The 12,183-nt window shown below is 50.1% G+C and overlaps 1 protein-coding gene across 1 annotated transcript in view; it reads left to right on the top strand.

Moving 5' to 3' along the window:
• The first annotated feature begins 637 nt into the window (after nucleotides 1–637).
• Nucleotides 638–12,183, top strand: part of LOC148218022 (uncharacterized) — a 65,735-nt gene continuing 54,189 nt past the window's right edge. The window contains exon 1 of the mRNA XM_088158032.1: nucleotides 638–662. Coding sequence (XP_088014158.1) covers nucleotides 638–662 — 25 coding nt within the window. The remainder of the gene's footprint in view (nucleotides 663–12,183) is intronic.

Here is a 12,183-nt window from a genome sequence, read left to right as displayed (position 1 = left end):
CACTCTTCCTCTCGGTTTGAACTTTTCACCTTGCCTTCTTGCACATGCTCTCTTTTTAGTCCTTCGATCATTCTCCAGACTTTGCTATCAGTTTTCCAGGTCTCACGGGTCTGAGGACCCCCTTATCCTGTGATGTCTTTGTCCTTGCAGCCTGTTTGCACATTCTAGCCCTTGACCCCACCTTGTAGCCTTGCTCTCCTTCTGTTCTTGTAAGCGCCGTAAATTATAGCAAACAATACAGTTTTGTCAGTCCCCTTTTAGTCAAAGCATTTCTTAATGCTTGATTCTTAAATTTCAATTTCTCTATTTCATGGCGACTCGCTGAATTGAAACATATTAGTCAGCGGAGAAAAAGAAACTAACGAAGACTCCTTTTAGTAACAGCGAGTGAAGAGAGAAAAGCCCAGCGCTGAATCCTCGCCCCGCGGTGGGGAGCGGGACCTGTGCTGTACAGAAGCCCCCGTCCCCATGGGCGCTCTCGGGGGACCCAAGTCCTTGTGATCGAGGCCGCAGCCCGCGGACGGTGTGAGGCCGGTAGCGGCTCCTGGCGCGCCGGGCCCGGGGCTTCTCGGAGTCGGGTTGCTTGGGAATGCAGCCCAAAGCGGGTGGTAAACTCCATCCAGGGCTAAATACCGACATGAGACCGATAGCCACCGAGTGCCGTAAGGGAAAGTTGAAAAAAACTTTGAAGAGAGAGTTCAAGAGGGCGTGAAACCGTTAAAAGTAAACGGGTGGGGCTGCGCAGTCCGCCCGGAGGATTCAACCCGGCGAGTTGCGCTCGGCCGGCACGGGTTCGGCGGATCCTCGCCTCCGTCTCCCCTCCATCCCCCGGGCACCCGCCGCGGGGGAAGGCCGAGGGGGCCGGGCCCATGCGGGGACCCCTGCCCAGCCGGTGGCCGGCCCTGGCCAGGCGCATTTCCTCCGTGGCGATGCGCTGTGACCGGCTCCGGGTGGGCTGGGAAGGGTCCGGCGGGCAGGCGGCCCGGTGCCGTGCGAGCTGGGGCGGGTGTTACAGTCCCCGGGCAGCAGATTTCGGCCGAATCCCGGGGCCGAGGGAGAGAACCGCTGCCGAGCCCTCCTCCCCCCTGTCGGCGGCTCCGTGGCGGGGGCGTCGCTGCTCCGGGGGCGGCCGGTGGAGCGGAGGACCCGCCGGTCCCCGGTGCCGCTGTCATCCGGGGCGGACTGTCCTCTGTGCGCTGTGCCTTGTGTGGCTCCTTTGCCGGCCCCAGGCAGCCTGAGCTGCTCCCGCTGCCGCTGTCACAGCCTGCAGGGCTGTTTCCCAGGCTGGCCTGGCTGCAGCTTCTCCCCAGCCTCTGCAGGAAGGCATTTGGCATCATCTGACAGGGAGCCCAAAGAGACTCGGGGTCATGCACACCCTGAGATCCCCTGAAATTTCCTGATCTCCAGGTAGATCAGGAGGGGTGGTGGACAAGAGAGAGCCCTGTCCCAAGAGCCTGGGCCTTTTCCTGATCCTTATCCATGACTTAGACAAGCATTGCCTCCTGAACATGCCACCTCTCGAATGGTGAATGGTTCCATCTGATCCAGCTGTCCCTTTTCCTTTCTCAAGTGATGCAGCAAAAGTCTGTGCAGATGCTGGCGTATCCTAGAAGAAGCAATGGCTCTGTGCCAGCCCCTGATGAAGGAAAGGAGGAGAGACCAGGCACGGGCAGAGGCACAGGAGGAAATTGCTGAGCCAGGCTCAGCCCTGGGCAGGGCTGTGTGGCAGCTCTTCCCCCAGGGCCTGCCCTTGCACGGCCCAGCAGCAGCCAAAGCTGGAGGCGACTTGGCTTTGAGGCCTCTGGGGCTCATTCCCAACCAGTGGGAAACGGGACTCGTGCACCAAGGTCCCTCCTGCTGTAGCTGCTCCCGGAGCTGCCCTGAGTGCCCAGAGTATCAAGGCACAGGAGCAGCCCCGAGTGGGAGCCCGGCCACGAGCCCAGGGCCACAGCCAGCCCTGGCTTCTGACTGGGCAGGGGCTGCACTGGGACCTGACAGGGCCTGGCTCTGTCCCCTTGGGCTGGGGGAGCTGTCACGGGGCAGGGAGGGTCGGGGCTGGCAGTGGCTGCTCAGGGATGGGTTGGGCGCGGCTCCCTGGAAGCAGCGACTGCCCAAGCAGCTGCGCTGGCCCCGGGCTCTCCTCCCGGCCTCCTGGGCTTTGTTGGGTGGCACAGCCTGTGCCAAGGGGTGCCAAGGTGCCTGCAGGCCCCAGCTCTGGCGGAAACAGAGAACGTCCTGGCTGTATACAGTGAGCTGCCAGCTCAGCAGTGGAGCCCAGCACGGGCTCACGCTCCCCATTGCTCCCACAGGTGCAGCCAGCACCTCAACACGTGTTCCTGATTGCCAGAAGGGCATTGGAAAGGGTTTCTGTCAGGGAACACGCTGGTTGATTGTGATAAGGGCAAGTTTGGCCATCTATTTCTGCCAGGAAACGAGCTCAACTGAACATCGACTGAGAGCCTCCAAAATCAGCTCTTCTGTTTCAATAAAGAGATGGAGCTGTCACCGCAGTGTCCACCACCAGCACAGCCCAGACGGCACCAGCACTGGATGAGCTACATGTCCAGAAGCAGCCATGGATGCCCACGGTGCGGGCAGGCAGGAGCCAGGCAGGGGCTGCTGTGACCAGCGACGGGGCCCCGAGGGGCTGGGGGAGCCCGTGCTGAGCATCCCTGGGCTGAGGACACATCTCCTTCAGTGCCATCATCTGGGCCTGGACCTCCTCCAATGGCAATCCCAGGAAAAAAAGGAGCCATTGAGAGCATCTCCAGAGACACAGCCTGACCAGCAGTGTCAGCAGGCAAAACAAAGGTTTTGCTAAGCAATGGCCTTTGAGGGAGCAAAACATTTACAATCAGGGCAGTGCATTCGTGCAGATGGGGGTACACTGTGGGGGCACAGCTAAGGCCATGAGGTCACAGCAGGCTCTGGGGTCACAGCAGGCTGAGGTCACAGCAGGCTCTGAGGTCCCAGAGGTGCCAGAGCCCCGTGGTTGCACAGCACCACAGGCACCGAGCAGTCAGGCCTTGAGCACAACTGCTGCGGCAGCAGCGGCGGCGGCGGCAGTGGTGCTGACATTGGGACAGCGGTGTCAGGACAGCGGGGGCAGCAAGAGCTGCGGGACTGGCACAGGGCAAGGCACCATGGCCCTTGCTCTGCGCCTCTTCCTCCTGCTCCTCCTGGCACTGGCCCTGCCTGCCAGGGCTGCCCAGGCAGCTCCGTGGAGAGCACAGGGAGCAGGTGAGCTGGGGGCCTGGCTCCCCTTTCCTGGGACAGCGCTCCCTTCTCCCCAGGGAGCGTTGGGGATGGTTTTCCATAGGGCTTTAGGGAGGCTTTCCTCAGTGGGAGGCAGAGCCCACACGGGCCCTGGGCTGGCCTGGTTTCCCCTCCAGGGATGTTGAACAGGACATGGAGAGAGTGTGCAGAGTGACCAGAGCTACCATAGAGACCCCCAGGCCCCTCTGCAGCTTTGGCCATGTCCATTCACATCTGGTTCCCACAGCCTCACCCTATGCATACACTTGAAGTGCAACTATTTTGCTCGAAGGTCTTCCAAAAGTCAAGAGGCAAGACACAGGAGACCAGAAATCTCTGGAGGCAGCCAAACATCTGGACCAGATGCTAAGTGATCTGGAGAGACACCGTGGTGGGTGCATTTCCCTTCCTTGCACTGCCCAGTTCCCTAAGGCAGAAGGGGATCCCAGCACACCATGGAAATGCTTCTGATCTGTGCTCCCTTCTAGGTGAGGTTCCTGGGAAGGCTTCTCAAGGAAGTTGGGTGGAAGATGATTTGGAACTCTTGGGAGCTGCTGCAGGTAAGTTCTTAACTTCCCCTCACAGCACAATCATTGACAACCTGGCAGAAACCAGGTGACAGAAGCTTGTGTGGCTGTTGAGTTACAGGTGTGTCTGCAGGGAGCACTTTGGCAGTTCCAGGGCTGGATGCTGTGTCCAAATCCAATTCCCATAGCAGGAGTGAGTAGTGTGTACCTGCTGACCCCACAAGCTGAGCACTGCTTTTGTGGAATCCATCCACATGAAGTGGAATTACTTTGCTCTAAGATCCACCAACAGGCAAGGCCCAAGAAACAGGAAACAAGAAATCCCTCGAGGCAGCCAAACTGCTGGAGCAGATGCTGAGTGATCTGCAGAGACGCCGTGGTGGGTGCATTTCCCTCAGCCTTCTCCTGACACTCAGCAGCCGGGGGCTTTCTCTGCACATCTGGACATGCCGTGCCCGGCACAGCGGGAAGGGATCCATGGCAGCCTCGCTGTCCCACTGCTGCTGTCACAGCCTGCAGGGCTGTTTCCCAGCCTGGCCTGGCTCCAGCTTCTCCCCAGCCTCTGCAGGAAGGCATTTGGCATCATCTGACAGGGAGCCCAAAGTGCCCCACAGGCCATGCACATCCTGAGATCCCTGAAATTTCCTGGTCTCAGGGTAGATCAGGAGGGGTGGCTGTTTGGAGGAGGGAGGGCCCCGTGGCAACCCCAAGAGCCTGGGCCTTTTCCTGATCCTTATCCATGTCTTTGACAAATATTACTTACTGAAGATGCCCCCTCCCCAATGGGGAATGGTTCCATCTGATCCAGCTGCGCCTCTTCCTTTCTCCAGAGGTGGACCAAAAGGCCTTGGTGAAGGCAGCGCTTCCTGGAGGAAGCAATGGCTCCGTGCCAGCCCCTGGTACACAAAGGGAGGAGATGCCAGGCAGAGCCACAGAAGGTGATTGCTGTGCCAGGCTCAGCCAGGCTGAGCAATCCTGCTGGGATCCCTCCGTGGGAGACACCGCCCAAAACCTGGGAGGGGCTGCAAGGGGTGACCATGGTGGGGAAAGGGCAGAGGGGGAGAGCAGGGCTCCAGTGTGTCCTGACAGGGCCTGGCTCTGTCCCCTTGGGCTGGGGGAGCTGTCACGGGGCAGGGAGGGTCGGGGCTGGCAGTGGCTGCTCAGGGATGGGTTGGGCGCGGCTCCCTGGAAGCAGCGACTGCCCAAGCAGCTGCGCTGGCCCCGGGCTCTCCTCCCGGCCTCCTGGGCTTTGTTGGGTGGCACAGCCTGTGCCAAGGGGTGCCAAGGTGCCTGCAGGCCCCAGCTCTGGGGCAAACAGAGAACGTCCTGGCCGTATGCAGCGAGCTGCCAGCTCAGCAGTGGAGCCCAGCACGGGCTCACGCTCCCCATTGCTCCCACAGATGTTATCCCTGAAACAGGAATAGATGCTCAGGATCCAGAGCGCCTTCCAAGAATTGTCTGCCCCCAGGATGTGCGCTGGTCCTGCATGATCGGCACAGTAGTGACAATGTTCACTGTGCCACTTGTCCTGCTCTGCTGATATTTTGGCATTCGGAAGCTCTATCAGATAGGACGGTAAGTTGCTGGTTTTTCTCTGCAGTTTTATTAAAACTCTGCTCATTGCACTGGTAGCCTGGCTCATGGTCATGCTGCTGTGGAGCTGTGGCAAGTCCCTGTTGTCCAAATAACTCTGATAAGGGTTCTGCTGCTGCCCAGTGCTTTAATTGGCCTCTTAATTGCTGGGCCTTGTCCTGGGGAGCCCGCTGGGGCTGCAGCCAGTGCTGGCTCCCACTGAGGCTGCGTGGCCAAGAGCAGCCCCAGGAGCAGTAGCAGAGGCAGAGCAAGTTCACAACAATATTTGGGAATGCATTTCAGGATGGGAATGTGGTTATTTAGCAGCTCATGTAAAGTTTCATGGTAATAATGATGTTACAGGATGAGCAAATTTTCTACAATTCAGTGTTTAAACAAGTCCAACCCGATGGAGGTTTGGCTTTGGTCTTGAGACTCTGCTCTGTGTGTGAGCCCTGTTCTCGACTGATTTTGGATTCACTTTTGGGTGAAGGCTCATCCCAGCCCTGATCCTTGGCAGCTCTGGGCTCATAGGGACAGCTGAGGCTGCACTGCACATGACTGGGGTGCAGGGCTCCATTATCAAAGGGCTTTGAGAAGTTTAAATTACTATATTTTTACTACATGGTTTTGTTTATGAAATTAATCCACTTTTGTTAAACCTAGCTTTAAAAAATTTCTTTTCTATTGCTTTTACCAGTTATTTGATCTAGTGAATTATGGCATAATTATCCCATGGCTGAATTAGAAGACTGTAAGTACTAGAAAATGAACTAACTTTTACACTCTTCTGTCTTTCACAGACTTATGCTGGTTTGATGTGACCAACAGAAGAGGTTTTTGCTTGCTTTGAATTCAAACAAGGAGCAAAGCTGGAACCTGTTGAAATGAGTCTCTTGACTTCACAGCTAAAGCAAACTGCCAGGGTTCTTTTTTTTCAGCATTGGGAGGGGATCTAAAAATATACCAGCAGCATATACTATAAATAAATATATACTAAATACATAGCAACAAATAGTCCAGTAAAGGAACTGATCTAAATGAGGGGTTTGGTGTGTTTGCTCACCAAGCCCTGAGTTCCTCAGAGCTGCAGCTCCCTGCTCTCTGTGCAGACAGAGGCTGGCTATGGGTGACAGTGCTGTGTCTGGCCTGGTGCACACCAGCTCCACACAGGAGCTAAGGGATTATCCTTGCACACTCCATCCTGGAAGAACCGAGTTCATTGATGAATCTGACACAATTTATGGCATGGCAGAAAAAAAAAAAAAAAAGGTTAGAATTGATTCCATTCCAAACACTTTACATTTTGCTGTGTGTAATGCAGGTAGGAACTACAAGTTTCCTATTCATGCACAATTTGCTGTCTGAGAGCCCACAGTCCTCAAAGTCACAGGGCCTTGCAGAACTGTGTGTGAGATGACTTTAAAAACAAAAACAACCTTTATGTGCAACACCTGTCTTCAAAACTTGACAATCCAAATCACAAGCTGATTCCTACTGGTAACTGGAAAAAACCCCAACCAAATAACAAAACCAAAACTGTGACCCAACAAAACAGGCAAACCAAACAACCAGCAAGAAAAAATCAAAACCTATACAAAACCCCCCACAAATCCAGAAAAATATAAAAATCAGGTGAAGGAGGCAGCGATCAAAGAGCAACAAATGGCCAGAGGAACTACAGAATGGACAGATAATTAGAAAGGACAGGTAATCAGTGGCTATGGCACCAAACTAGCCAGGGGATCTGAGATACAGTTCCCACCCTTCTGAAAACAAAGTAAACAGAAAATAAATGATGATGATTGTGAAATGGGACTCTGCCTGTTTAGCTTTAATATATCCACTGTGTGTAAGTTATGTTTGCCTTGTTAAGTCACATCCTCTGGCAAAGGTGTTTCTCTGTTCAAAGAAAAACCCTGCAGTGTTAGAGGAGGCCAGCTTGGAAAATATTAAAAGCAAGAGCTAAAAATAAAGTTTTTAATATGTTGTTTGGTTGGTTTCTGTTTGTTCATGGGGTTTTTTGTCTGTCTTTGAAAGCAACCCCTCGGATGTTAATGCAAGTAACAAGTCCTTTTTAAAGGGCTGTCTTTGCAAAAAAACTGCCAATTTTGTGATGCAAGACAGAAACAGCTTCCCTTGGGCTACAGCTGGAAGGGCTTAAAAATGTGTTCCAGGAACTCGTGATATGACAGAGTCTGATTAACACAATTTACTGTCACGAAGTGCAAGATGTAAGTTATCAATAAAATACTCAGAGTGTACTCTAACTTTGGGGTCTGTGACTCGCACTGGTGTTGCTTGGGAACTGTTCCTCCTCCCCTCCTTCCTCATCTCCCTCATCTCCTCTTGGAGGCTCACAATTACAGCAGAGACATGAGCCTGCATTGGGCCATTGATCATACTCTCAAAATTTCTAAGCTTGTTAGCAACAGAACCCACTGTCTCTGTTATTATCAGCGTTAATTGTTGCAATGAAGGTGGTGTATTGAGATGGCCCCGGGTCTGCCAGATTGCACAACATCTGCCCTGTGCACCTCACCTTGTCAGGGTCATTGTCATGCTGTCCATCCCTCCCAAAGAGCACCTCCAGCACTGCCACTTCTCTCAGCTCTTGGATCCCTTCCTCAAGGGTCTTCCAGCACATTCTATGGTGGTGCTCCTGCATTCTCTCTCTGTGGACAAACCTCTCTCTTACACTCATTAAAAGGCACTCCCAGAGGGAAAGGAGGCCTGGCTCCCTTACAAATACCTGGTCCACACCTGAGTCCTGGGTCAAGGGTCCCAAATTCCTGGCCTCAGGACCATCCAGTTGCACACCTGTACCCATAAGGTCTCACACCTGCAGTAACCAGGTGGTAAAAGCCTCACGGCCTCGTCACTCAATGTCTTTTTGCAGAGTATGGAGACTTTTGTATGACAGGGACTTGGTGATGATCTCAACCTCTGGCTCCTCTGCTGGTTGTGCGGGCCCTCCTTTCTCATCCTTATTAAGTAGGTGCTTTGTTTTCATCTTAGACTTCTTTGTTTCCACAGGGGTGACTATTGCTGGCTCAAGTGCCCTTGCAGTTCAGCTGGAACCTGGACAGATGTAATGTCTGTGGGTTCCACTGCTGCACCATCAGAGTCTCCCTTTTTAAGGCAGGGGGAGGGTTTCTCACCAGCTGTGGAAAGGTACTCCTTCAGCATCTGGCCCATCTCACACATCTCCTTCACTAAAACACCCACCCAATCCGGGTGTTTCATTTCTGAAGTGGGCTGTGGGGCAGGGTCAGGCTCTGCAGCAGCATCCCAATTTCCTGGGGTAGGTATCAGGGTTGTTATCCAAATCAATCTCCCCTTATCTCTGAATGTTAAATAGAACAGGTTTAACAGGCATATCAGCAACACCAGCCACTGTAAATGCATTAATATTTAAAGAAGATTTGAACCCTTTGAAGCCTTTGAAAACTGGTGGGGTGGACCTAAACGGTGGACTGGATGAAGGGAAGTGAAAAAATTTCCCCTTCTGTCATTTCATCACAATAAGTACCATTATGGAATTAAACCCCAAAACCACAAAGTTAGAGTGCAATAGCTCTGAACCCACGTTGCAATCTTCCAGAGGAAGTTAAAAACCCATGAATTCTTCACCTTATCAACCCACAGAATGAACTGGATAATAGTCACAGTAGCCTTAGTGATAGGACCCATGTTCAAATAAGGGCCTGCAAATGGGAGAGATGTAGCTGTGACCACGTGCAGCCCAAACCAGGGTAAACTGGACAATATGGTGCCACCTAAAACACAAAATCAGGTCACTCAAGAACTGTTATTGCTTTTCCAGCCTTTCCACTCAATGTCCACAGGTTCCACCGTTGGGTGCCAAAATCACTCCTGGTTTGAATAAAAGACAGGTGTGTGCTAGGGAAAGCAGGGCCTTCCCTTGAAATGCAGGAAGTAAATCCCTCCCTATGAATGAGAACAATTTTGAAATTAAAGGACTCTCAGGCCAAGATATGGGGATAGGAATGACAGTTCTTTACTAGTATATCTAAGAAGGCAAACAGAACAACAACTCTGGAATTAACAAGAAGCAGAACAGGAACCCAGTTCCAGTCCTTCTGGGCCTCAGGCTCTTTTCCCCTGTGCTGCAGTCACCGTCACCGCTGGCAGTGAGCGCTGGCAGATTCCCGGTGGACGGGGCAGATGTGACGATCCCGGCACCTGCAGGGGGCTGGGGGTGATGGCAGCTGTGTCCCAGATGGGAAGGGATGGAGGAGAGGCAGGATGCTGGGAAAACAGCAAGCTGAAGCAGGAGGGCGTCCAAGCAGGGCTGCGGGGTCCAAAACAGAGAGGCAGCTCCCGGCGTTGGGATGGTGGGGGGGTAGCAATGACCTTTCTGCTCCGAGAGCCAAAAGCGAGCGAGAGCCAGCAACTGCCCCCCACCCTCCTTTACCTGCTTCCAATCTCACCGTGTTCCCCCTTTCCCTCCCCCCGCCCTCCGAGAGAAACTCCCCAAAAAACCAGGGAGGCTCTCCCTGGTGCTGGGACCCAACCATCAGTGCTTCTTAGCATGTCAATGGGAAAAAAATTCCACAGGCAGAGAGGAAAGGAAAAAACAATCCCCAACAGATGCTTATCCAGTTCTTCACTGATTTGAGGTTTATCAGCTGTTGCAGATACTGGGATGATGGTACCATGTTTTAATGCTTGTTAATCATCTAATTTCACAAGTGTTATTATTTATATCTGTTATCAGAAATGTTTTGGATTGTTGTATCAGAATTATTCCCAATTACTTTAAGTTCTTGGTTTTACTACATGTATTGTTTTGTTTTGAACTTCCCTTCATGTTCATGGCAAGAATCATGCATGCTGTTTTTAAAACAAGGAAGGGAGAATTAGCTCCTAAATATTTATATATTTATAAAAATTTTTTTGCAATAATTATACAAAAAAAGTAAAATATTTTTATATAAGGCTCTTCAATTGAAGGTACAATGACAAAGTCTAATTAATTCATTAACTTAAGGAGAAGGTATGCATGTGTTTTTGTCATCAACAAGTTCAAAGTAGTCACCTGTTCATTCAGCCAAACATCAATTGCCTCCAAGAAAATGAAGCCCAGGGAGAAGAAAAAGAACCTAATCACCATGCAGCCTTCGTGGCCAGAACAAAACCAGAAGTAGGACTGCCAAGACATGGCTGTGTCTGGAAATTTACAGGCAAATTGCCAACAAAAGCCTTGTGTCAACATCATGGTATAGTGTTCCTACTAACCTTCCTCAGTTATTCCCTGTTCCAGGATCCAAGAGCACATTCAGTGATGTCAAAGATCAACATTTCCAGCTAATTGACTATTTGGACTTTAAAACAATGGTCCCATTCCCATTCCCCTAGGAGATATTGGACATTATTCTTTTGTTTTCTCATGCTGTGAAACCCTGTGTCAGTGAAATGATAGAATTTGCTAAGTTTTGTGGATTGTAATCGGTCTTTTATATATCTTATCCCATATCTAACAGATAACCAGTGATAACCTTAATGAGAGAACACCCTCACAAGAGAGAGCTATTTTATCATCAGAACATATGAGCCTTCTTTGAATTAATAAAAAAGGGTGAGATGTTGCAGTCAGGTAGAAAAATTATAAAAGGAAGGCTTCATAAAATCAGGTCTTGCTCTCTGCTAAATTAATAGCTAGCCTGTCACTTCTTCTATGTGCAGCTAAGTAACTTGCTTGTTGCCAGGTGAAAACAATCTCAAGCATGAAAACAATTAACACAACAAGCTATTCTGGTAAGAGAACCATTTGCACCTGCAAGAAATAAGAAATCTGTCGTGCTGGGGACAAGGACGTTCATTCCCTTCCAGGAGCCCAATGCCCGGCTGGGGCTCCAGGGCAGGGGGTCCTTGAGCAGCTGCCCCAGAACCTCCGCCAGGGTCTCCTAGTGCAGGTAATAGGAAATCAAAATCCTGGAATCACTGAGGTTTGATGTAGTGGTTTTGGTTTATTAATTTGAAACTTTTTTTTGTGGTGAGAGAGGATTAAGAAGTAGACGAAAAACAGGTTTAACATTAAATGGTAGAAAGAGAAATTTTATTGCTGGATACTATAAGAAATAATAACTTAGAATAAAACTTTAGACAACTTTTTTTTCTTCCACACAATTCTTTTTAATACTGAAAACATACAAAAGCAATTCAGGTAGTTTGCCATCTTTAAAATAGTTTTTTATTAATTTACTTCAAAGAGGAGACTTTTTTCAGTCTATGGAGGTTTCTTCATAACAAACAGTTTTCTTGTGGTTTGGATGTTACAGTGATTAAGAGAATGGAAATCTGATTACTATCTAAAAACCCTTTATTCAGACTAACAGTTTTTCTCACAAGTTTTATTAAGGACTATATTGATTTATGACGCAGTCTTTAAGGATTATAACAGTTTAAACAAAAGCTTACTTTATTTTTGAGAAGAGAGGTGGTTTTTTTTGGTTTTTTTTTCTTGGGAACACAAGGGAGATTTTGATTATTTAAACTTGGGAGATTACAGAAATTTTAACATGGGTTTACTTTAATATTACTGCCTTTGATTATATTGACAGTTAGAACAGTCATATTCAGTTCATAATATTTTTATGTGTTATAGACGAAACAAGAGGTTTTTCGCCATATCCTAAAAAAGAGAAATTATAGTTCTTTGGGATTTGACATTTCTTTTTGTTTGATTTTGATGTTTGTATATTGTTTCTGTGTTTCGGTTTTGTTTGGTTGTTTTTTTTTTAAGGAGAGACAGAATAAAGTATCTGTGAAGCTTCATTCTGGGCATTCAAAGAGTTAATACCTT

Source organism: Sturnus vulgaris, unplaced genomic scaffold (assembly GCF_052056855.1).
Source record: "Sturnus vulgaris isolate bStuVul1 unplaced genomic scaffold, bStuVul1.hap1 Scaffold_195, whole genome shotgun sequence".
NCBI classification, from domain to species: domain Eukaryota; kingdom Metazoa; phylum Chordata; class Aves; order Passeriformes; family Sturnidae; genus Sturnus; species Sturnus vulgaris.
The sequence above is the reverse complement of the archived record's forward strand: the minus strand, read 5'-3'. Positions and strand labels throughout refer to the sequence as shown.